Raw genomic sequence first — 23,596 nt, 5'->3', positions numbered from 1 at the left:
AACTAGAGTCCATCCGGTCAGCCGCCTCACCGATCAACGCTGGTAAAGCCACTTTTAACGCTCGTTCAATCTCACGATCGCACAGTCTGGGTGAAATATAATTGTCATCAGGGTCCTCACATGAAATTCTCCCAGCCATGTTTTGTTCAATACTTACAAGCATGGCAGTGGATGGTTCTAGGCTTAACGCAAACAAATATATCAATCCACTTGAACCAATCGACAAGCGAGCATGATACTCTATTAGCATTATACTCCAACATGCAAGTTATTTGAGGTTTCAACGCGTCAGAAAGCGTCCTCGCTTCTCCCAATTATCCAAATCTCTAGGAACCATCTTCTTAGCTCCAACAAAACATTTTTCTATCAAGTCTGGACATCAGTCACCAAAGCAGAAACTGATAAGTCAACATGCCATCACACTCTTCCGGAGGACAAGTTATTCATACAAATTTGTTGTCACGACCAAGTTTGTATTCGCGACGACGGATGCAAAACCATGCCTCCTACATCAACCAATACCCTCATAGTCGTATTAACCAATAACCTCATAGTCGTGTAAAATAAGTAGGACAAACGGTAGTACAATTTCTGCGAGAATAGACACAAAATCGAAACAACATAGAAGCAAACACAGTTTAAATTTCATGTTCCAAGAGGATGGAGTCTTCATCTTCCATTTTGCTCAGCAAGCCTGGTTCTGCACCCCATCTGCTCCAGAAACTTATTAAGCTTTGAGTGCTTTGCAGCCCATTGCTCAGCCAACTTCTGCTCCTTGGTTTCTGCATCTCTTCTCAGTCCAGCTAGCTGCTCCCGGTACTCAGCCTCAATTCTATCCAAAGCAGCCTTCTCTTCTTCCCGGAGAGCTTTAATCTTCACCTCAATCTCTTCCATCTTCTCCCGCCTCCGACATGCCTTCTCTGACTCCAACTGCAACTCCACCCGCCTTAACCTCCATGCTGCTTCTTTCCGATGGGATGACAATGCCCTATGCCCCTCTTCCAACTCTTTACAGCACTCAATTAGCTCAGGTAGTAGCAGGTTATCACCAAAAGCCGGATTAGTTCCGTGAGGTGTTACATTCCCCATAACAAGAGAAGCATTCTCTGGCGCTCTCTCAGGTTGTAGCCATTGAAAAGGAGGTGGTGCAGCTACAGCTGAGGAAGAGAGACTTAGCGTCACAGAAGGGGAAGGTGGCCTAATAGTTGTAGAGTTATTTGGGTTTGAAAGCCATGGAGGAAGCATAGCTGACGCAGGAGCTGATGCATCAGTGTGAATAAAAGCTCCATTTGAAGCAGCCATAAGGTAGGATGGAGAAGGGCGTTCTTTCACCAGCTTCTCAGCAAAAGTCTCAAGTATATGATCGTATTTAGTGTCGTCAATTGGGTCAACTGTTTTATTGATTTCTTTCTTTTCCCTCTGCTGCTTCTCTTTAAATACTTCCCACCACTTACCTAACCTCTTAGCAGTGCGACCTGGGACTTCTGCAGCAATTTTCTTCCATTTGTTGCCGTGCTTTGCTTGGAGTCGGATGACAAGTCGTTGTTCTTCTTCAGTGAGAGATCCCTTCTTGATGCCAGGCTTGAGATAGTTCTTCCACCTTTCTAAGCAGGATTTGGCATCCCTGTTAAGGGGCGTGTTCATGCGCTGGGACACAAGATTCCATTCCCTAGGACCATACTGTTTGACATAAGCACGTAATAATGCGTCCTCCTCAGCTCTCCAACGTTGCCTCTCCTTCATTTCCAAGTGCAAATCCCACTGCCCATTTCTTTAAACTTGAACTCTTCATCATGTATCTGCAAAATGTATGATAAATTTAAGACATAACTATGCTAGAAATACAGCAAAAAATAAAAGTATCGCGAGCATAACAACTAAGCAAATCACAACCAAATTTTTTGCTACATGATGCTCCCCTTTGTCCCTATTGTAGGAGCCCTTCTAGTAAGAATTTTTGGTCCTTCTTGTAAGACTGTTTGATAGTTTCAATGAATACTAAATATGTTTTTCTATATATGCCCACATTTAATGAGGTTAGTGACAGAATAAAAATTAATATAATGTTAGAATTTAGCGTAATTTATGAAAGTAATATTGGGAATCACTTGAATTTTATAACAAACTTAATGCTTTTAACTGTTTTTACTGATATGTATGAATTTTTAGAATAAGGACCAAAGTAAGTATATCCCAAAATAGCACAAGGAAAGATACCATTTCTGCAGAAGCTATAGTTTGACAGGACTAAAAATTCAAAATCTAATGAGGATTATATTTCCAAAAATACATTGTCTAGATGCAGAAGCTTGGAACAAGAACTGCACCAATAATTGTACTAGATTTTCCCCTAATTCAAACGAAAACCTAATCATGCAATTGAAAATGACAGTCAAACCGGCAAAAAAATCAACATACTGAATCTAAAGCTACAAGGATAAAATCTAACCAAAAGAAAGAAGACAGACATAACATCCTTGCCTGTCCCATTAAATAATCTACTGGGATTGCACCGCAGCAATACAAATCAAGTGTTCACATACAAGTATTTATAAGGCCAAATATATCAGAAGATTCAATTTCGAACAGGCTACAAAGCCTACACAATGATAGTTCAATAAAGCACCAAATAAATACAAATCATGTATGCAAAATAAACAATAAGAGAAAATGCACGCAATTAAAAAAGAAAGAACACACAAACAAGAAATCAATGTCCCAAAGCAATTCCATTCCGTCAGCCCAACTACCAGTCATTATTGGAAATCCAGCAAATGATATGCCAATCTGCCTTGAGCAAATTTGTAAAAACTTGTTTAAGATCATATGCATTTCTTACCCCAATAACAAATTGATATCCCTTTCAAGAGTGAGATGTACACCTTGTAAGGAACTCAAATACATGATTTTTAGACTCACTTGCCCTTGCATACTGGGTCTTTCTTATTCGAAAATCTACAGTCAAATTCTATTAAAAAAAAAGGGAAGGTTCTAAATTGTTGGAAAAGAAATTATACTAACATTACCCTCCCAATACTTTCAAAGTAGACAAAAAGCGTAACCATTAATAATCGAGTAATTTTGGAAAATAATAGACATCTTTGGTCTCCCACTAGAAAATAGGAAGTACGAAGAAATGAAAAGCTAATCAGTTTCCCCAACCTATTGTTACCTAATGAATTGATTATTCATTATAAATATTACGCATTAAGGGGAGCAAAAAAAATTTCATACTAAATATTTATTAGTTTTACCGTGTTTTGAAAAAAAAAAAAAAAAAAACGATACAAATGCCTGAGCAAAAACTCAAAAAATGCATAGAACAGAAAAAAAAATTGCCATGCAATCATACAATAACCAAGACAAAGTCGTTAAAATATAATTCTTATAGGATTAGAGCATAACTTGTTGCAATTTTTTGGAGTGAAATAAAATTTGGCAACATGTTCTTCAAAATCAAACGGTGAATATTCTTTTAATCTTTTGTCGTTCCTGCATTGATAATTCAAATTCAAATTAAGTGATTTTTTTTAACCAGGAAATCAAGTGCTAAATCAAGCCATATCAATAATCCGCAATAGCACATTATAAAACTTATGGGCGCACGTGTAGGGAAGATTCCTTTTCACCATAAATATGTTAACCCCCTAAACTACACTGCAGAAGATTGCTTTGACACGGACAAACATCATAACAAAAGAAGATATTAACATGCACAAATGTAAAAGTCGCGCATCACACATCATAATTCGAAGAGTAAACGTGCTATGCACGTCTACATACAATTTTGCCAAAAAATGAAGTCTTCCAACTTCACCATAAATATAGGTGATGAATTTGAATTTAATTTTTCTCCACCCGCAAAAATACAAACTTTCCATAACATAAACAATACGGGACAATCAAGTATATCGATAAAAGCTCTGAAGTTCAACAGGAAAGCAAGGAGTCAAGGACGGTCTCCAGATATTCAAGATAACTACAATAAATTGTACAAATAATAATAGTATGAAAACCCAAAGATAGTCGAAGAGTGATGAGCATGTACGATATAGCGTCTTTGATGATTAGTAATAAAATTTCATCGACAGATAACGAACAGGCGCAAGTAAGAATCAGCACTACCAGCTCAAATCAAACAACAAAGAGATTCAGACTCGGAAAACATTACATTCAAAATAAGCAAAGTAATCCCGCATCAATGGCACGGAGATGCAAAAAAGAAAGGCTTCAAATCGTGAGGGGCTTCGAACTCAGGGAATCCGAGGAAATTTTTAAAGACTCAAACCAAAATCAATGCTACTATAAACAACCAAAGCAATCTAAGAGGGCTTAAGAAAGATATTTCAGCACGCACTAGCCAGGTATACACCGACAAGAGAACGACAGCATTGACTTCACTAGCAAATTTAAACGACCCCAACTTTTCAAGTTTAACTAAAAACAATACGAAGAAAAAATCCCGGAAACAAATCTCGGCTACAATCTAAGATTTTAGATTGAAGGAATGGAGAAGCAGACAAATGTTGCCGGTTGCTACCCACCCTCCGGAAAGGATGAAATTAAAAAAAAAAAAAAGATAAGAGAAAAAGAGATATTTCTTTTGTATTTTAAGCACCACCCATATACTGGTCCTAAATGGCAAAGAATCTTCATTCTTTACAGCAACCAAAAGTCGAAACAAACCTTAGATGCTCAAAAACAGAAGAGAAAAAGTTAGTCCGAAAACCTTACACTCACTCTCTAACAACTTAGCAACAACTGGGTTCGTCTCCGACGCATCTCCTGCTAGATGAAACAGAGAGCAGCTGGCCTCTTAAAAACAGAGGAGGAAAAATGCAATGTATCTCAAAAAAAAAAAAATGATAAACCCCCTCAAATGAGTCCTAGAGAGAGAAATATTCCCAGCTATGAAGAAGAGACAGGGAGAGCGCTGGGGAGAAAAAAAGCATGGACCATGGAGAGAGAAACTAGGGGATGGGTGGGATTAGACCAGACTAGACGAAAGAGAAAAAGAGATCTGACAGTGAGCGAAAAAGAAGGGCACGCGAATTGGAATAGGAATAGGAATGGGAATTGGAATGCAAGACAAATAAATAAAATTAATAATAATAAATAAATGAGAAGAAGCGAAGAAGATGAACGGAGTATGCTTACGTCGTGAGGGGAATTTGCTAGCGTAAGCTTCACTTCCATTGCACTTGTTTCCACCTCCTTCCTCCTCCCCTCCTTCCCCTTCTTTCCCCAGGAACAGTTACTGTCCGAATTACTGTGCAATAATTCTGTGCAAGGTAAGGCCCCGTAAAATAGAGGAAAATCGAGCCGTGAAAACGAAAGGCGTTGTGGTGCAAATTGCGAAGTGCTTCAGCGATTAGAGTGGCAGAGATTTGCAGAACGTGTGAGAGAGAGAGAGCATTAATGTGGCAGAGACGTACGTCGGTTTCAGCGCTAAAAAAGCGACACTCTCCTTCGTCGCGCGGCTTTTGGTAACAATAAAAATCGCTGACGTCACGTGTTTTCCGGTTCAGATAAGACAGCGCAGTGGAACTAGGCCGGTTGGTGTTGCGCTGGGAGGCCAGATAATGACAAATCATAATCATAATTACTACAACTCGGATATTAATTTCAGCAGATCAAGGTGCATCGGCACACTAACTATCTGCTGCTATGTATTTATCACCCAATATATTTTGTAATGTTTTGAAGTATTTTTTTTAAATACATTTAATATCTTGAAATATTTTTATTATTTAGATACACAAAAAAATATTTTTAGATATTATATGCATCTAAAAAAATATTTTATGATATTACATGAATTAAGAAATACTTTAAAATATTATATGTACTTAAAAAATTATTTTACTGTGTTAGATGAATTACAAAATATTTTAGAATGTTGAATAAATCAGAAAAAAATTTTGGGTGTTGGATGCGCATTAAACTATTTCAATATCTATGATAAAATTGCAGCTAAAGAGTCGGTTTAAAACATTAAAAAAAATTAATTAACTTGATTATCTGTAATAAATATTGAGAATCGTTCGGCACATATTCATATGGATGTTCGTATGGATTGATTTTGTTAAAATGTGATACTGCCCTTTATATTTAATATAGGGGTTAGTTGACTAATTTGAATATATTAAAAACATTAGTGAAGTTTGTTATATATGATGAATAGGTATTATCTTTTTTAGAATATCCTTACTAATCAAGTGTATTGGCTAGAATTATTATTATTACAGGACTATCTTAAAAAAAGATAAATACGAGAGATAAAATAAATTGAAATATTATATTTAGAATCAAAATAAAAATCAAATAAGCTTTTATATTAAAGACCAGAAATAGTATTTATCACTCTTATTGAAGGGATTTTATTGTTCTTATTTTGAATTATTAAAAATATTGTTCTTATTTTGAATTATTATAAGAAATTTAAAAATGGTTTTATATATATGTTAATTAAAAACATAATCAATTTAATTTGGACCAACTAATGAGAAACTATTCTCATCGTTTAAATAGGTAATCTAAGACTTTTTTTTTCAGCCAACATTAAGGGTTAGATTTTTTTTTCATATGATTATTTGATTAAATCATATTCAAATTTTATCAGTTACATTTAGAGCTAACCTTTTAAAAGATATTTTCTGAATTGTAATCCTGATATAAATGGTTAGGAAGAATCTATTTTTACCTCCAATATTCAAAAACAATTTTTAGTAGATGAAACTAGTAGATTAATGCAGACAAAAGTTGGAGAAAAGTCCCTCGTAAAAAATGAGTAAGATCGATTAAAATTTTTGTTAAAAAAGCATTCAAATTTAATATCTGACGGTCTTTGAAATTAGACTGCGGGGGCTAAAATGTATAGTAAGAGACTTTTTAAAGGTAATAAATTAAATTTCATCAAAAAAAATGTAATAAATTAAAAAATAGAGAGAGGGAGATGAATGATGATTAGGGGGGAGGCAGGGGGGAGGTGGGACTGGAGTCCGGGTTTCGCGGCACAACAGGACGAGGGCTTGATGGAGACGCGGCCTGCCTGCTGCCTCCCTTCCCCCCCTTCAGTGATACGTAACATCAGCCCTTTGTCCTCTTTTTTGCTTTTCTATTCACTTTACCGCTGTCACAACCCTGCACAGCAACATTAATACCAAACACCCCCCCCCCCAAAATACCCAAAAAAGAAAAAAAATATTTTTCTATATACAAATAAACTTATTGACCCCTCCTGCCTTTCGCACTAGACCGGTCCTCCCTTGTTTTACATGCTCTCTAGTTTCCTCCCGCTTGCCTTGCTTACGTGCCTACGAGTTATGGAGTTTGGATTTAAATTATATCACTTTCGATCTTAATTATAAAAACCAGTTAATTAATTTAAAGAGATTAAAAAATAAATTAAATTATTTATTTATTCTAAATAGGTGTTGTCTTTACTAAAATATCTTTACTAATCAAGTATATTAACTAGAACTATCAATGTTAAAAAGGTTACTTTGAAAAAAATATATAAATATGAGAGATAAAGTGGATTAGGGCCTTATATTTATGACCAAAATAAAAGTCAAATAGGATCTTATATTAAGGACCGGAGATAGTATGTCACATTCAAGGAGTGTTTGGGTAAGAACAAAACCATGATTTCAAAAGTGCTTTTACGGTATACGAAGTAAATTTATTGAGGAATTTGTCTCGATTTACAAAAAGTGTTTCTGAAAAGTGATTATGGGGTTACTTAAACACCTCCTCAGTGTTAAAATATTGCGAGAAATAACATATTACTCTTACCTCTGCCTTTTAATATAAAACGTTGTTTGATTTTTTTGTCCTAAATATAAGAATCTAATTTCCTTTGTCTTTTATATTTATCTATTGTTTTCTAAGATAATCCTTCTAATTATACTAGTTCTAACCAATAAATTTGATTAGTAAAGATATTTTAAAAAAAATAATACGTATTTATTAATTAGATTAGAATAAGAAATAGTATTATTACAACTATTATTCCCTCCACTTCGTCACTGAAAAAAAAGGAATCTTGTAGATTAACGAAATGAAATGCCTCTCCACAGTTACCAGGAACAGCACTCTATGACACAGAATAGGATAGGATCCCGTTTGGTGCCTTGATCCTTTTGGCAGGCTGAGGAGAAATCTCTCCGCACTCCATTTTCATCCTCGCAACAGAAGCCTCTCTCCCATTGACCATTTGACCTCCTGAGGCGATAGTGAGGCTCTGCTGGAAAACTTTGTAGAATGTCCAAAATGCCCCGACACCAGCACCTGATCTGCCTATCTGGTGCTTGCTGGGAATTACCCGTATTTGTTATTTCAAATAAAACTATCTTGGAGAATTATAATGAGATCCCAAACAAAAAAAAATAATTAAAAAAAATCTCAGAAGCTGTCGTTCTTCACTATAAGACTTGTTATTATAGGCTGTTGAGGTTGTTATTAGGACTTTTTGGTAATTACTTCTCTTCTGTGAGATTTGATTGGAATTCTCTCAACTATCTTTTCCATTGGTAATGGTAATCAACATATAAATATAATTAATCGTTTTTTAATTATAAATACAGAAAGTTATTATCAATACATAACAAAATATCAGTAAAAAAATAATCAGTTTTATTGGAACATTATGATCATTTAATCTCCCATCTCTGTTATTATCTTAACATTTTCGTCTTATCAAATATAGTATAGTAGTTCAGGACAAAATGCTGCGAAATAAAATTTGTATGACATATAAAAGTTTTTTTTTAAAAAAATTAAATGCCTTTTTATGTATACTTTTAGGTATTTAAGTACTTTGTCTCGTTAAAAAAAATACATTCTTCTCTATGGAACGGCCTCTAGAGTGGTCCCAAAAAGGAGAGGGGAAAAGAGAAAAGGAAGAGGGGTGAAAAAGGAGAGTGATTTGACAGATGAACGGAATTGTAAAATTTGAGGCAGATCAGAGCAGACCCCATTCTCTGATACCCTGCCGGCCTCCTTATCAGGCCTCATCCAGACGCCTCATCAACGTCCCCACATCTCACATCATACCCCAACCCTTTGAGAGATCAACGGTGAATATTTTCTGCCACAGTGACAGTGACAAGACTCGCGGGTGTACAACAGTGCTATCTAGAAGAGACAGATAGTTCTTGATCACCATTTAAAGAACATCGGGATCCATGACAAAGGGTTTAAAAAGTCCTCCACCACCACGCTCCGTTTTAAGAAAGCAACTGTTAAAAATGTTTTTTCACCCAAAAAAAAAAAGTCCACACCCATCAAAACCATGACATATTTTTAGGTTAAAAAAATGATTGCAGAAATAATTATAAATTACTCATTTTTTATAATTCTCATATCAAGACGTGATTTAAAATTACACTTGTTTAGTTTTAAATATAAAATATATTATAAAATGAGTTTTATATTTAAAATCAGAATAATAACAGACTCTGAGGTTGTCCCTGGTGGCTATTAAAAATGGTGTTATTACATTTATTTAACAAATTGTAAAAAGGTCAGTTTCCACCAATGTCAACTGACCCGGGCTTTTCAATTTTGTTTTTTTAAATTGATTTGAAAGAGAATTATTGGAATTTTGGCTGAAGAGAAAACTATGAGTGGCCTCCCTTCTCTCTTTCAGTGTGCCAGGAAGGCACGGATCCGTGGTCCAACCGAGACCCTTGCTAAACTATAAGAAGCGTGGATACTTTCTTTTTACTATGTTTCTCCTTTTTTTTGTTGTTAAAATATAGGTATTTTCTTATGAGAGATAATCCTATTTGAGACACTATCAGGATACTAAATGTGAGTACCTCTCTCAGCGGGAATTCGAACCTTGATTCGCCACGTTGTGAAAAACTAGCTCTTTCCGAAAGATCCGATCCCTGTTGGTTCTCCTGTTTTATTTACAGAGAATTTTATTAGAGACTACTAAATTCCAAAATCTCTGCGCTAAGACTTACACTTTTAATCAATTTTTAATCAGGCTAAGTGGCTCTAAAAAGTGTTTAGTATTCCCAAAAGTATTTTAAAAAAATATAATTATGTAAATTGAGAAAAACTCTTCCCTCTGCTTATCTCAAACTCTGTAAAATTGCTTTTAAAAAATTAATTCAAACACTTCCTTAATAAAAAGATTCTTAAATCTTGGTAAAATAACAAAATGCCTCTTCATAGTTAAAAAGGAATATTAAAGTTAATAGGCCTAATTTTGATTTAACTATTGTAACTAGATTTAGAAGGTGTTTGGATATTAGCAAAAGTTTTTTTAATAAATTGAGACAAACTCTTTCACATATTTATTTCGTATACTATAAAATTATTTTTAAAATTATAATTTGGTTTTTATCTAAATATTTTTTTAATTGAGATTTTTTCCAATGAAAAAGTAATTGATGAGCTCCAGTGCCGCTTGCGAATTCGCAAGTTAATCTGCACCTTTTAATTCCTTTTGCTCAAACAAATATCTCTGATCAAGCTAATCTTTGATATTTGAAATTGTAAACCCGTTGTCACCAGTCCTGATGTTTTAGTGACTTCATAAATCTCTGAAAATAAAGAATTTTCTATCTTGAATTTTCAACTGTTTTTTTAATTGGCCATAGTCTTGGTTTTTCTTTTCTTTTTTTTGTTTTTAATTGTTTAAAGAAGAAAAAACAATAGTTAAATCCCGTTAAAATAATTAAAACTAAAATTAGTCCTACGCCCACGTTAAATTTTTTTAAAAAATATATATAGTAGGCACTTTGGAATTTTAACAACATTAAAAAATCTCTAATTTGGCATTTTCACCTTATTGGAACTTTGCTAAGGGTATGGATATAAATTTGAATTTTGATGTTTTAATTTGATTTAATTGGGATTTTCCCTTTTATTTATAAAACATTTTTAATTTTATTAAAAGTAAGAAAAATCTTAAATCTCATTAATTCTATTTTAAACTTCAGTAACTATCTAACTTTACCTGATATATGTTCTATATTTTAATACCTTGTTCTTAGAAATAGCGAAATATAAGTATATATTTATGTGAAAAGATTAATAACATGACATAAATTAAAAAATATATATTTTATAGATAGGATTAATCATTTGTTTACTTCGAGGAAAATAGAGGTGAGGAGAGAAAAGAAAAATTTTCAACAAGCTCGATTTAAAAATTTAAAAAGTAGAGTTAACATTTTTATTTTTATTTTTTTGACCAGCGAGTTAACATTTTTAATTGATTTTTTTATTTTTTTGGTTTTACATCTTATGTTTATCAAAATTTTATAAACTCTGTTATGAAGAAAAAAATTCATAACCTCACCTCTCTAATTTTTCAAATCTAATCACTCTAGATTTGAATGATTTAATTATTATGGATAGGTTAAAATATACTTTTAATCCTTTAATTTTTTACAAAATTTTAATTTAATCTATCAACTTTAAAAACCGCACTTTTAGTTCTTTAATTCTAAGATTATTAACAAAAAATAATAATATGAATACTCAAATACTAACGTATTAAGTTTAAATTTCAAAACAACTATAATTATTGTATAAAATTATTATTTAAGATCAACAATTTTAGAATAAGAGGACTAAAAATATACTTTTATAATTAGGGAATCAAAATAAAATCTTATATAAAGATAAAGAACTAAATGTATACTTTAGTCTTATGGATAAGTAACTTAGTTTATACTACCTCCCCAGTTTTTAATATAAGAGTTAGCCGACTAATTTGAGTAAATTAAGAAAATTAGTTAAATTGGTTATTTATAATAAATAGGTATAATCTTTTCTAAAATATCCTTACTAATCAAGTGTATTGACTAGAACTATCATTATTACAAGGATTACCTTAAAAAATTGGATAAATATGAGAAATAAAATAAATTTAAATATTATATTTAGTATCAAACTAAAAATTAAATGAACTCTTATATTAAAAACTGGAAGCAGTACGTAACAACAAGGACATGTTTATCCAGAATAACAAGCGCAGGCGACGGCGACTCCGGCGGGAGAAGTTTTCCTCAGAAAAATTTAAAAAGCTGAGGGCATTTATGTAAATATGTAATGAATTAATGAAAACGCATTCGGAACTTTAAAGTCCGATTCCATTGAGGACGGCCCTGTAAGGGGAAAAAATCCATCACTTGGATAATAATCCGTGAACATGTCAAGAGCACCGTTGATCAGCAGCCCCCGAAACGAGCATCACTGGAGATCACGATTGAAATATTTTATTTTCTATTTTAACAAGGAGAAGTTTCCTCAAACAAATGAAAAAAACAGGGAGAAGGAACAGTAAATAAAAGAATATATTCATTGAATACACATGCCTCCATGCAGACCAACGTCTTCGAAATCAACTCTTGGGGGCCCTGTCAAGAACTTTGGGTTCAAGTCACAACCCACGCTCTCTTAAAAAAGATAGGTTGTGGTATTAAATTCCTAAATGAATATAGGGGAAATGAGCGTGTGAATTTAGGATGAATGGGCGTGGCTGGGGTGTGGCAAGTTGGGAATAGCCAGCACTATTTTAAGGTTCAATAAATAGTAAGAACATGTAGCGGAAGAGCTGGGAAAACGGGCTGGCCCGCGGGTTGCGGGCCAGCCCGCCACAACCCGCGGGCTAAACGGTGCGGGTTGCTTCAACCCGTATTTTGACGGGCTGGCAAAAGGCCAACCCTAACCCGCCATAGCGGGTTGGCGGGCTGGCCCGCCAGCCCGCCAATTTTTTTTTTTTTTTTTACGTTTTTTTACAGCATGTTTTTGAAATATAAATTTATCCAAACTATCACCAAAATACAATTATAAGTTATACAATCTAGATTTGATCAGCAAATCCAACACATAAACTAGAAACATAACCTTCAAGGCTTCAACAAGTCTTAATCATACAAAGTTTTCAAACAAAATAAGTCTAATCTAATGATTTTCAATCTGCAATAATAACATTAGAAGCAATATCTGAAGCATCCAAAAGATCAACATCAACAATGTCCTTCTTCTTGGTGTCGGACTCGGATGTATCTGCCACATATAAAAAAAAAGTGTTAGCATATTTACTACTATGGTGAGCTTAATATATACAAAACAAATATATTACCACTAGGAAAACCAAGAATCCAATTCCGAGTGCAAATAAGAGCTTGAACATTTTCTGGAAGAAGAGAACTTCGATATTTTGTGAGAACCCTTGAACCAATGCTAAAAGCTGATTCGCTGGCAACTGTAGTAATTGGAATACTAAGAATATCACATGCCATCTTTGAAAGGCATGGAAACCTAGCTGCATTAGTCTTCCAATATTCCAAAACATTAAATTTCACAAACAAATTAGGATCAAGGGGCACTTCTTCCAAATAATAGTCTAACTCAGACTTTTCAATTGATGTGGCATCTTTGCTCTTACATGTAAGATATTTCTGCAGTATTAATCATTAAAATAAAGAATTAGTAAAAGCTAAGTAATGAAAAGGGACAGCAAAAAGACATTTAAGTCATAAGTATTAAAGAATTTCAAACCCACCCTAAAAGCTTTCAAGTAGGTGGTGCCTTCATCATCACTATCATGAGAGGTAGAGTCAGAAGGTGGTGCTGCCATCTCAGTTCTCACATTGAGATTAGAAGTTGAACTTGATTCTCCAACAAAAGGGACCGAAGATGAAGTTGATGATCCCATATTTCTATAATAATTGAAAACATAGTATAACTTGCTCCTAATGTTTTCAACCTTATCATTATAATTGATGGGATCAAGATTTGAGTAAGAAAACTTTATGACATCAAACTTCATTCTTGGGTCAAGAACAATCGCTAGAGAAAGAATTACACTATAATCACTCCAATATTTGTCAAACTTCTCAACCATTCTCACAGCCATATCCCGAATCACTGGATCTTCATCATCCAAATGTGATTTTAACATTAACTCAATTGTAAATATCTGCATGAAATACATGTTAGCAGTGGGATATGATGAGCCAGAAATCATGTCTGTTATCACCGCAAAAGGCTCTAAGAATGTGCACATCTTTTCTGCTCTAGACCACTCTTCATTTGTTGGACAATAGTGGTAATGGGTTTCATGAAAAGCTAAATTAACAAAAGCACGACGATATCTAATAGCACTTTCAAGCATTGTGTATGTTGAATTCCATCTAGTCGGTACATCTAGCCTCAAACCCATTGAAGTTTCAATACCCCCAACATTGTCACAACATTTCTTGAAATTAATGAACCTTGCCTGTGATTGCTTTACATATCTAATGCTCTCCCTAATTTTATGCATAGCATCACTTGTTACTTTCAAGCCCTCCTGCACTATGAGATTCAAGATATGGGCACAACATCTCACATGGAAAAACTCTCCATTGCAGATCAAGCTATTGGTCAGATTCAATTGTTCTTTCAGCAAATTTTGCATATTATCATTTGCTGAAGCATTATCCAAAGTAATAGAAAATACCTTTTTATCAATCCCCCAATCCCTCAATATATCATGTGTCCTTTTAGCCAATTCAATCCCAGAGTGAGGAGGATCCATCTTAGAGAATGCAAGGATTTTGCTATTAAGCTTCCATTTATCATCAACAAAATGAGCAGTCAAACAAAGATATCCTTCACCAGTTATAGAAGTCCAACAATCAGAAGTCAAACACACTCTACAAAGACTGTTTGCTAATGTTTTCTTTAGGATCTCTTTTTGACTAAGATAGAAATTCCAAACATCCACCACAGCAGTTTTTCTAGTAATGTTCTTGTAATCAGGATTTAAATATGAAAGTAAATCCCTAATTGCATCATACTCAACAAAGGAATATGGAAGATCATGTTTAATAATAGCAAAAGCAATCTTATCCCGGACCTTGTTATGATCAATTTGTCTAGCCCTCACATTCCCTGCTTGATCTATCATCATGGCACCAATGTTCTTATATTTTGGAAGAGACACACATACATTAACATGACGCCGGAGAGTTGAAGTCCCATAATCCTTACCACCAACTAAATACACTTTTCCACACCCATTACATGTAGCCTTTTCTTTGCCATCTATAATACTTTTAGTAAAAAACTTCCAAACCTTAGATGTTGTTTTTTTAGCCCTTTTATTTGATTTAGGCATAGAAGACACGGGTGGAGCAGATTCATCTTGAATAGTATTACTTTCAGCAGCATTGTCAACATACTTTCTTTTATGCGCCTCATCACCCATTTTGGTTTAACAACGTATACTGCAAAAGATATTCCATATTTCCATTCAACAATTACACAAACAAGAAAACATTGAAAAAAAAATTAAATTCTACTAATCTATTTCAATCAGATCCAAACCGAAACCGTCCAAACATAACTAAAAAAATTGAAATTTAACTGAAGAAAGAATAATCAATCTATCAATCCAGAATTCCAGTCACAATCTCAGCCTTAACAAGTGTTAAATTAATGACTTAATCAATCCAGTATTCCAATGAATTAGCAAATTACCAGACTGGAGAGGAGAGCACAGCTGCACAGAACAACAGGCGAGTAGTCACCGTCACTCACCGACGGAGCAAGAGGGAGACTTGGAGCAATGGAGCTCGAAGAACCCGGACTGGAGCTCGACGACGATGAAGAAGGGAGACGGACTCAAGCGACGCGAACGCGATCTCTGTCTCTGCCTCTGACCTGCGAGTGAGAGTGCGAGACCAGCCACCAACTCCAAGAGCCCCTAGTCGCTGTCGGTAGTCGCCAGAGACGAGAGTGAGCCTCGATTGAGGTTGAGGATTTGAGTTCGAGACTTGAGAGAGGGTCAGAGGGGTGTCTGTGTGAGATGAGAGCCTGCTGTCTCGGTCTCTCGGACTCTGCCTCTGCGTGACCGGTGACTGTGCCGTGAGGTGAGGGTGAGCCGTGACTGTGAGAGCCTAAGCGTGAGGCCCTGACTCCGTGAGCGGTGATGTTCGGACCGTCGGAGGGACTGAGGGAGTGAGAGTTAGGCACAGTCAGCGAGCGTCGCACTGAGACTCTGAGAGTGAAGACTGAGACCGTGAGTCCGTGACTGAGTCTGAGTGTTGGGGTCCTTGGGGAGTGACTGAGAGACTGAGAGCCGAGAGGTGAGAGGAGGGAGTGACTGAGTGATGGAGCGCCGACGCCGCCGAGCGCCTGAGCGAGTGAGGCGAGGGACGGGGGGGAGTCGTCGGGGACGGCTGGTCGACAGGTCGAGTAGACGAGTACTCGAGTGACGACTGACGAGCGGAGTGGTCAACTGCTGAAACTGGAAGGCCGGAAGTCGAAAGACGGAAGGGTTACTGGTTAGTGCGGAAGGCTGAAACTGGAAGGCCGGAAGTCGGAAGACGGAAGGGTTACTGGTTAGTGCGGAACTGCGGAAGGCTGAAACTGGAAGGCCGGAAGTCGGAACTCGGAAGACGGAAGGGACTTAGCCACTTAGGGTTATGACTTGCACTTGCAGATTAGTGTCTTAGTGATGTGGAGTCAGACAGGAGTCTCGGTCTCTCGGAGGGAAAACCGAAAAAGGAAAAAATTTAAAATAAAAAAAAAAAAATGGCGGGTTATACGGGCCAGCCCGCCAACCCGCGGGCTAACCCGTTTTAACCCGCGGGTTAAACGGTCCGGGCTGATGTAACCCGTTTTTCGGCGGGCTGGAAAAAAACCAACCCTAACCCGCCTCTTTAGAGTGGGTTGGCGGGCTGGCCCGCGGGTTACAACCCATATTACCGGCCCGAAGTGGTCATAAATTAATACTCCTCCGGTCCTAATTATAAGACTCAATTGACTTATTTGAGGAGATTAAGGAAGTAAATTAAGTTGGTTATTTATAATAAATAAGTATTGTTATTCCTAAAATATCCTTGCTAATTAAGTATATTGGCTAAAACTATCATTATTAGAAGGATTATCTTGGAAAAAAATGCATAAATATAAGAGAGAAAATGGATTGGGTCTTATAATTAGGACCAAATAAAAAGTCAAATTGGGTCTTATAATAAGAACCAGAGGAGTATATTTTTACCCCAACCACTTACCTCATGAATGGCATATTTCTTTGGTGCGGGAAAAATGAGGTTCAATCGTATACATGCCTAATGCTTTATTGCTTTTTTGGGATTTGCTGAAGAAATGATGGGAGGGAAAAGAGGAGGCGGAGAGATATAACAAAATATACGTGCTCCCCTTATGCTTAGGCAGTGGAAGTAGCTATTTACCTCGTTGTGCATCACCATCGGAAGTGTACCAGTCTTTTTTTTTGTTTTTGGGCATTTCGAGATTAAATTTGGATTACATTATTCTTTTGTTTTTGACAAGGCAACATCACAAAAACTTTTGGCGCGAAAATGAAGGAAAAAGAGGAAGCACAATCATATCCACATGAAATCATACAAAACATGAGTTTAACATGATACTCGTTTATTTGGCTACTGTTAAGGCCTTATGCATCACTAAATGCAAACATCTTTCCCAATAAAAATTTGAACATTAATTTATTACTACCTCCGGTCCTTAATATAAGACCCTGTTTGATTTTTATTTTGGTCCTAAATATAAGATCTCAATCCATTTTGTCTCTCATATTTACTCAATTTTTTTTAAGACAGTCCTTCTAATAATTATAGTTCTAGTCAATACACTTGATTAGCAAGGATATTTTAGAAAAGACAACACCTATTTAGGACAAATAACTAATTCAATTTACTTCCTTAATCTCCTCCAATTAGTCAATTGGGTTTTATAATTAGGACTGGAGGTAGTATATTATAAGGAATTAGTCCATTTTACTAGATCCAACCCGCATTGATCTTGTTTAACACTTTTATTAGTCCATTTTGTTAGGCTCTAAGAGCCTGTTTGGTTGGACTTATTTGGGGTGAAAAGTAGCTTATTTTTGCTACAAGCTCGATTGCAAGATGATCACCCGTTTGGTTGGACTTAAGTCCAAAATGAGCTTATTTGTTTAAAGCTGTTAGACCGGTGTTGGGAGAGAAGCTGCATTCTGTAACTTATTTTTGAGCTTATTCTGCTTTTTCGCTGTTGCACATGTGTCAAAGCTTTTATTTTTCTCTGACTTCAGCCATATTAACACATTTCACTTCCTCAGTTTTTTTTTCACCTCAGACTCTCAGACCTCTCCCACATCCTTCGTCGTTTTTTTTTAACTTTTATTTTATTTTTTCATGTTTCACTTTATATTTAGATTACTCCTCCGGTCCTAAATACACTCTAATTGGCGTCTTATATTTAGTACTCGATGAATTTTTTTATAATTTCTCTAAAATTTTAAAATTTAATTCACTCAATCAATTTCACTTCTTCATACTAAATTAATTTAAATTTATTGCATTATCTCAATTCATTTTTTTTCATGTTTCATTTTATATTTAAAATATTTTTTATGATTTCTCTAAAGTTTTAAAATTTAATTCACTCATTAAATTTGACTTATTCATATTAAATTATTTTAATTTCATTGTATTATGTGAAATTATTTTTTCTAATCATGTTTTATTATTAAAACTCATACCCATTTTGATCATTTTATAACCAAACTTACTTTTACTCAACCATAATCCAAACAACCTTTTACTGATCTCACTTTTACAAACTAGTTTTTTTGAACTTCAATCTAAACACAATTCAGCTTATCTAATTTAGCTTTTACCTAACTTCATTTCTCCATAAGCTATTTTTTCAATAAGTTACTTTTTCAACCGTTTCAAACAGACCCTTGAGGTAATATTGAAACCAAAGAAAGTTCAGATATTCAAAACTTCTATGCAACAACTTTCAGAATAAACTTCACCCTATTGAAAACCAATTGAGTTGGCTCGTGTCATTTTCACCTTAAGCAAAAACCCAGCCCAACCTATACAACCCCCCCCCCCCCCAAAAAAAAAATTAGAATGATAACTTGGTGTTCAACTTAGAAGTAACAATGTGCTAAGCAAGAGAGGGGGGGGGGTTTGGAGGCACAAGTGCCAGGGGAAGATAGAAGCACACAAATATAACATCCCATATGAACAGTGCAATCACATAAACATACAGCACCTTTAGATCACAGCATGGATGTAAAATACATCATTGTACAAGTTGGACAATTATTGACGGTCTACCAAATTGTATTTGGTTTGAAGAACTACCCAATTAACATTCGCAACAATGACTCAGGAAACAACTGCTGGTTTAGGCTTGGCCAGCGGTTCCTTCGGCATCCCAAAAGGTGGTCTTCTTCCCGGTTTTTGAAACTGTCTGCAGAACGGTATCCGGCAGCACGTTTCCTTTGACGGTCACCTTCTGTTCCTTCAAATCAATGTCATATGATTCTACACCTGTCAATAACAACATTCCTCATTATCAAACAAAATTGAACGAGCAAGCTATGGAGTATATTGCTCTTATCGCATTCTTTGGCAAAGATGCAGAAGCAAACTCATTTTGAAGCTTGTATGCAACTTTCTATGTGTTGTATTAAAAAAATATAACGAAAGCCAATGAATTCCATAGCAGAACAGGATAAGAGGAAGCGAATCGGTTCGGATCCCTTGCATTACTTTTGCAGATGTAGAGAGCGTCAGAGCGCACATAAAAAGGAATAAAGGGAAGAAAAAAAAAAGAGTAAATGAGCATAATCATAAATGTACATTTACATAGATATTTGCTTAGGTCTTTCCCTCTCATGCAAAAATGCATGAGCCGAGAGAGTCTAGTTGGAACCGAAGTTATTTCAACACCTAGAAGTCCAAAGATCTTATTTGATTGTGTCACCTTTGATGGGCCAAATGTATCGAATGAAAGTACCGTATGAGATATGTAGGCATGCAGAAATAAGACAAACATATGCAGAGATTTGCCACCATAAATATACTAACTTCTAAGAACATCACTTTTAAGTCCAAGCACAAAGCAGTTTTAATGAGATAGCAAAGGAAAATTTAGAACTTAATAAACACTCTATGTGCACCCAAACCAACATTATTCATGTAATTGCGATGGAAAACAGAAATCGTATGATGATATTAACAATTGCAGTAAGAACAGCACCAATTATTGTGGCTAGGGTAAGATAGTGCATCAATAAATTTCTATACAAAGTTGATATTAGAATTTGATAGCAGGAAGCCAAATACACCATGCAAAATGAAGTTAAGCATGGATGATGCTATGTCCAGAGAAAGAAAAGAAAAGAAAAATATATTGAATGCAATAATTAAAGCCTACCATCCAGTTTTCCCAAAACTCTTTTCACTGCCCCAACACATCCTTCACATGACATAGCAACTTTGAGGACTGTGGTCTGCAATCCATATCAAGAAAATTAGGCAAAAGGGAGAAATTGGTCATGGAAACCCCCTATCTCACAAGACAGTGCATTCAGACAGACTTTTAAGTAAAATAAATGTACCGAAACAAATTAAAGAAAGAGTGAATGGAAAGGACCAAGGGCTGAAAGATTAACCTATCGACATCTAAACGTGATTACATCATAGAACAATTGCTCTGTTGTTCATCAAATTCCAAACACCTCATAAAATCCAATAATTGATTAACTATACTAAAACCATGGGTTCAGGGCTAAGACGATGGCCTTTCATGAGGCCAATTTTTTCTATTTTTAACAAATAGAACATGCCAGATATAAATGTACTTGAAACAAGCAACGAAGGAGCATCGCTTATTCTGATCAGATTGAAACTTCTGCTAATTGGACGGCTTTCAAGAAATCACGTCAATTGCTAAAGCATACGATAGAATTGAAAAATAATAATAAATAAATAGAGGACTAAATCAAATCAGGAAGAATCATCAAAGATTCCGAAGGAAAATCCTGAGTTCCCATCAAAAACCATTTCTTCTAAGTAATCAGACTTTTTAGGAAAATAAATATCCAGTTCAGCACAGACATAATGAACAATGAACGCAATCGATCTAAGCCGCAAGACACGGGGTGAAAAATCCGCATCCAAAAAGGAATGACCAAGAATCGCAACAAAATCAGATGCAATGAAATTAAACCAGAAAATCAGCAAACAGAAGTAAGAAATGGAAGGGAGGAGGGGAGAAGAAGACAAATAAGGGGGTCGGGTTTGGGGAAATCACCTGAGACATGCTAAATGGAGAAAAGCCAACTCCCTCCGAAGAAGCTGAACGAGAAAGAACTAGAACAAAAGCAACGAGTTTATGATGTTTGGATAGTGTTTGATTAAAGATGGAATTTGGCAATCGAATTTATAGACAGAACAGGAAGGTCAACGAAAGACTCGATGTAGCGTTTCGGCATAAGAAAACTGAAAGAGAAAACGTGGACATCGATTGTGTGGTTAGGTTTGGTGGGCCAACGTTGATCGCCGGCCTTGCTTTAACCGTCATGGCTCACGTTGCTTCAATTTTTTTTCCTTCAGTAAATTCATTTTATCATCCACCGCCTTTTTACAAATTATAAAAATGGAGGAAACACTCCATAAAATGTTATCAAGAAAGAAATATTTTATCAAAATTAACAAATATAGCTAATCAGGTACTGTTATTAAATTTTCATTATTTTTTAAGTTACCCTTAGAATTAATAAAACTTTATTCTTTTACTAATCTCTTTCTACTTGCTTGATAATGCATCAAGAGTATTTTTATGCAAAAAAAGTAATCAATGCAGTATACAATTTAAAAAGAAAAAATCCCTACAAAAAAATACTATTGAATTTTAAAATTTTAAATCAGTATTGGTTATTACACTTGTAAAAAGAATTGCTACACTCAAAAAGTAAATGACAACAAGTTTTTTGTAGTAATCCTTGATTTGGAATTTTTAAATTCAGCAATCATTTTCTTAGGTTTTTCCCATTTAAAAAAGATCTTACAAAAATATTATATTCTGGTCATTAATATAAGACCTAATTAATTGATTTGAGTAGATTAAGAATGTTAGTTAAATTACTTATTATGATATTTTTTTAATACACCTTAAATATCTTCTTTAATTCCCCCCTCTCTCTTTTACTTGATTATTGTTAAGAAAATATTAATAGGGTTAATTTGAAAAAATTGATAAACTTATGAAATAGGTCGTACGTACATATCAATATCAATTACTTAATTAGGTTTTTATTAAGGACCAGAGGCGTAAAAGAAATAAAGACAAACCATCCAAAAGGCTCTTATAAATCAACTACTATCTCCGGTTTTTAATATAAAAGTTTGTTTAACTTTTATTCCAGTCCTAAATATAAGATTGTAATCCACTTTGTTTTTCATATCTATCTATATTTGCTAAGGTAGTCTTTGTAATATTGATAGTTCTCACCACTATACTTGATTAGTAAGAATATTTTAAAAAAATACTTATTATTACAAATAACTAAATTAACTAGTTTTTTTAATTTATTCAAATTAATCAATTATGTCTTTTATTAAGGGTAGAAGGTAGTACTAAATATGGATTTATTGGTAGTCATAGCTAATAGTAATGCAAAAGTGCTTCCTCCACGGTAAATAGAAACTGTTTTTTTTATTTTACCCAGAAGTAAATGGAAGCTTAAATCATCAAAGGATTAGCGCGTGGCATCATTTTCCCCATGGTGAGTGCTCTTTGTAACGTCTTGAAATTTTGCAGCTAACTGGTCAAATGAGAATCACATGAACAATATCTATTTTCAAAAGCGGAACTACAGGCATTTGGAAGGAGTCACATACTCTAGAATCAAAAGAAAATTTCAAGGGACTGCATTCAAAACAAGAACACAGAATTAAGGGCTTGTTTGGTTTCTTGTTTTGAAAACAATTTTTTGTTTTAAAGAAAAAAAAAACTTGTTTGGTAATTTGTTTTTAATTGATTGTTTTAAAAAAACAAAAAAACAATAATATGTTTTTGAAAACTGAAAAACCAAAACAACTTTGATATGTTTTTTTTTTGTTTTTGTGTTTTTTACTTTTTTGTTTTGAAAACTTGGAGAAATATTCTTCTCTTCCCCTCTACTACCTATTACTTATCACTACTGATAATAACTACCACTTATCAAAGTATAATTTTTTATCTTTTTTTTTCAAATGTGATTTTTTAAAAATTATTTTCCAAACAATTTTTTTGTTTTTTTTTTTTCTTAAAACTTGTTTTTAAAAACAATTTTATAAAATTATTTTGAGAATAAAAACAAACAGACCCTAAAATCTTTTTGTTTTGGAAGGGGGGGCAATTTTCTAAAGTTGAGCCCTGATGCAATCGGCCGACAAATATTAGTGGGTGGGTGGGAAATGAAGGTCTAAAATATTCCTTTGGTCCCGTTTATAAGACATTTCTAACATGTTTCACACAGACCAAGAAAAATTTAAAACTGTATTAACTCTTTATTAAAATATAGCAACTTTTGAATTTTACTGCTATTTAATATATATACCTTTCAAGAAAAATAACTATCTACACTTTAATAAATGAAGGGTAATATAGTACATTCATGGTAAAAATTTAACAAAGTGACTTATAAATAGGACAAAAAAAACTTTCTTTCTCTGTCTTATAAATAGGATTAGAGGAGTATATTAAATATTTTTATGAGTTAGCGAAGAAAAACTATTAAGACTGTTTTATGACGTATGAATGAAGA

General features: G+C 34.5%; 2 protein-coding genes across 5 annotated transcripts; both read right to left on the bottom strand.

Annotated features, from left to right (window-relative positions):
• Positions 1-381: 381 nt before the first annotated feature.
• LOC114743139 (transcription factor AS1-like) lies at positions 382-5,330 on the bottom strand. 4 transcript variants are annotated; one of them, XM_028931332.1, is made up of 2 exons: positions 5,158-5,330; positions 382-1,799 (listed from the first exon to the last, which is right to left on the bottom strand). In XM_028931332.1, exon 2 carries the CDS (start codon positions 1,741-1,743, stop codon positions 670-672), a length of 1,074 nt encoding a protein of 357 aa, XP_028787165.1. In that variant the 5' UTR covers positions 1,744-1,799; positions 5,158-5,330; the 3' UTR covers positions 382-669. The 4 variants fall into 4 exon arrangements, with proteins under 4 accessions (XP_028787165.1, XP_028787168.1, XP_028787167.1 ...); XM_028931335.1 differs by lacking the exon at positions 5,158-5,330 and adding an exon at positions 4,741-5,031; XM_028931334.1 differs by lacking the exon at positions 5,158-5,330 and adding an exon at positions 4,730-4,834.
• Positions 5,331-18,995: 13,665 nt separating this feature from the next.
• On the bottom strand, positions 18,996-21,251 carry LOC114743140 (copper transport protein ATX1-like). Its single transcript, XM_028931336.1, has 3 exons — positions 21,100-21,251; positions 20,221-20,296; positions 18,996-19,331 (listed from the first exon to the last, which is right to left on the bottom strand). The coding sequence occupies exons 1-3, from the start codon at positions 21,106-21,108 to the stop codon at positions 19,186-19,188; spliced, it is 231 nt and encodes a 76-aa protein (XP_028787169.1). The 5' UTR covers positions 21,109-21,251; the 3' UTR covers positions 18,996-19,185.
• Between the last annotated feature and the right edge of the window lie 2,345 nt (positions 21,252-23,596).

The sequence above is a fragment of the Neltuma alba genome, unplaced genomic scaffold (assembly GCF_004799145.2).
Source record: "Neltuma alba isolate B1F8T4 unplaced genomic scaffold, ASM479914v2 tig00003960_pilon, whole genome shotgun sequence".
Lineage (NCBI taxonomy): Eukaryota > Viridiplantae > Streptophyta > Magnoliopsida > Fabales > Fabaceae > Neltuma > Neltuma alba.
This window is presented reverse-complemented; position numbering and strand designations above follow the sequence as displayed.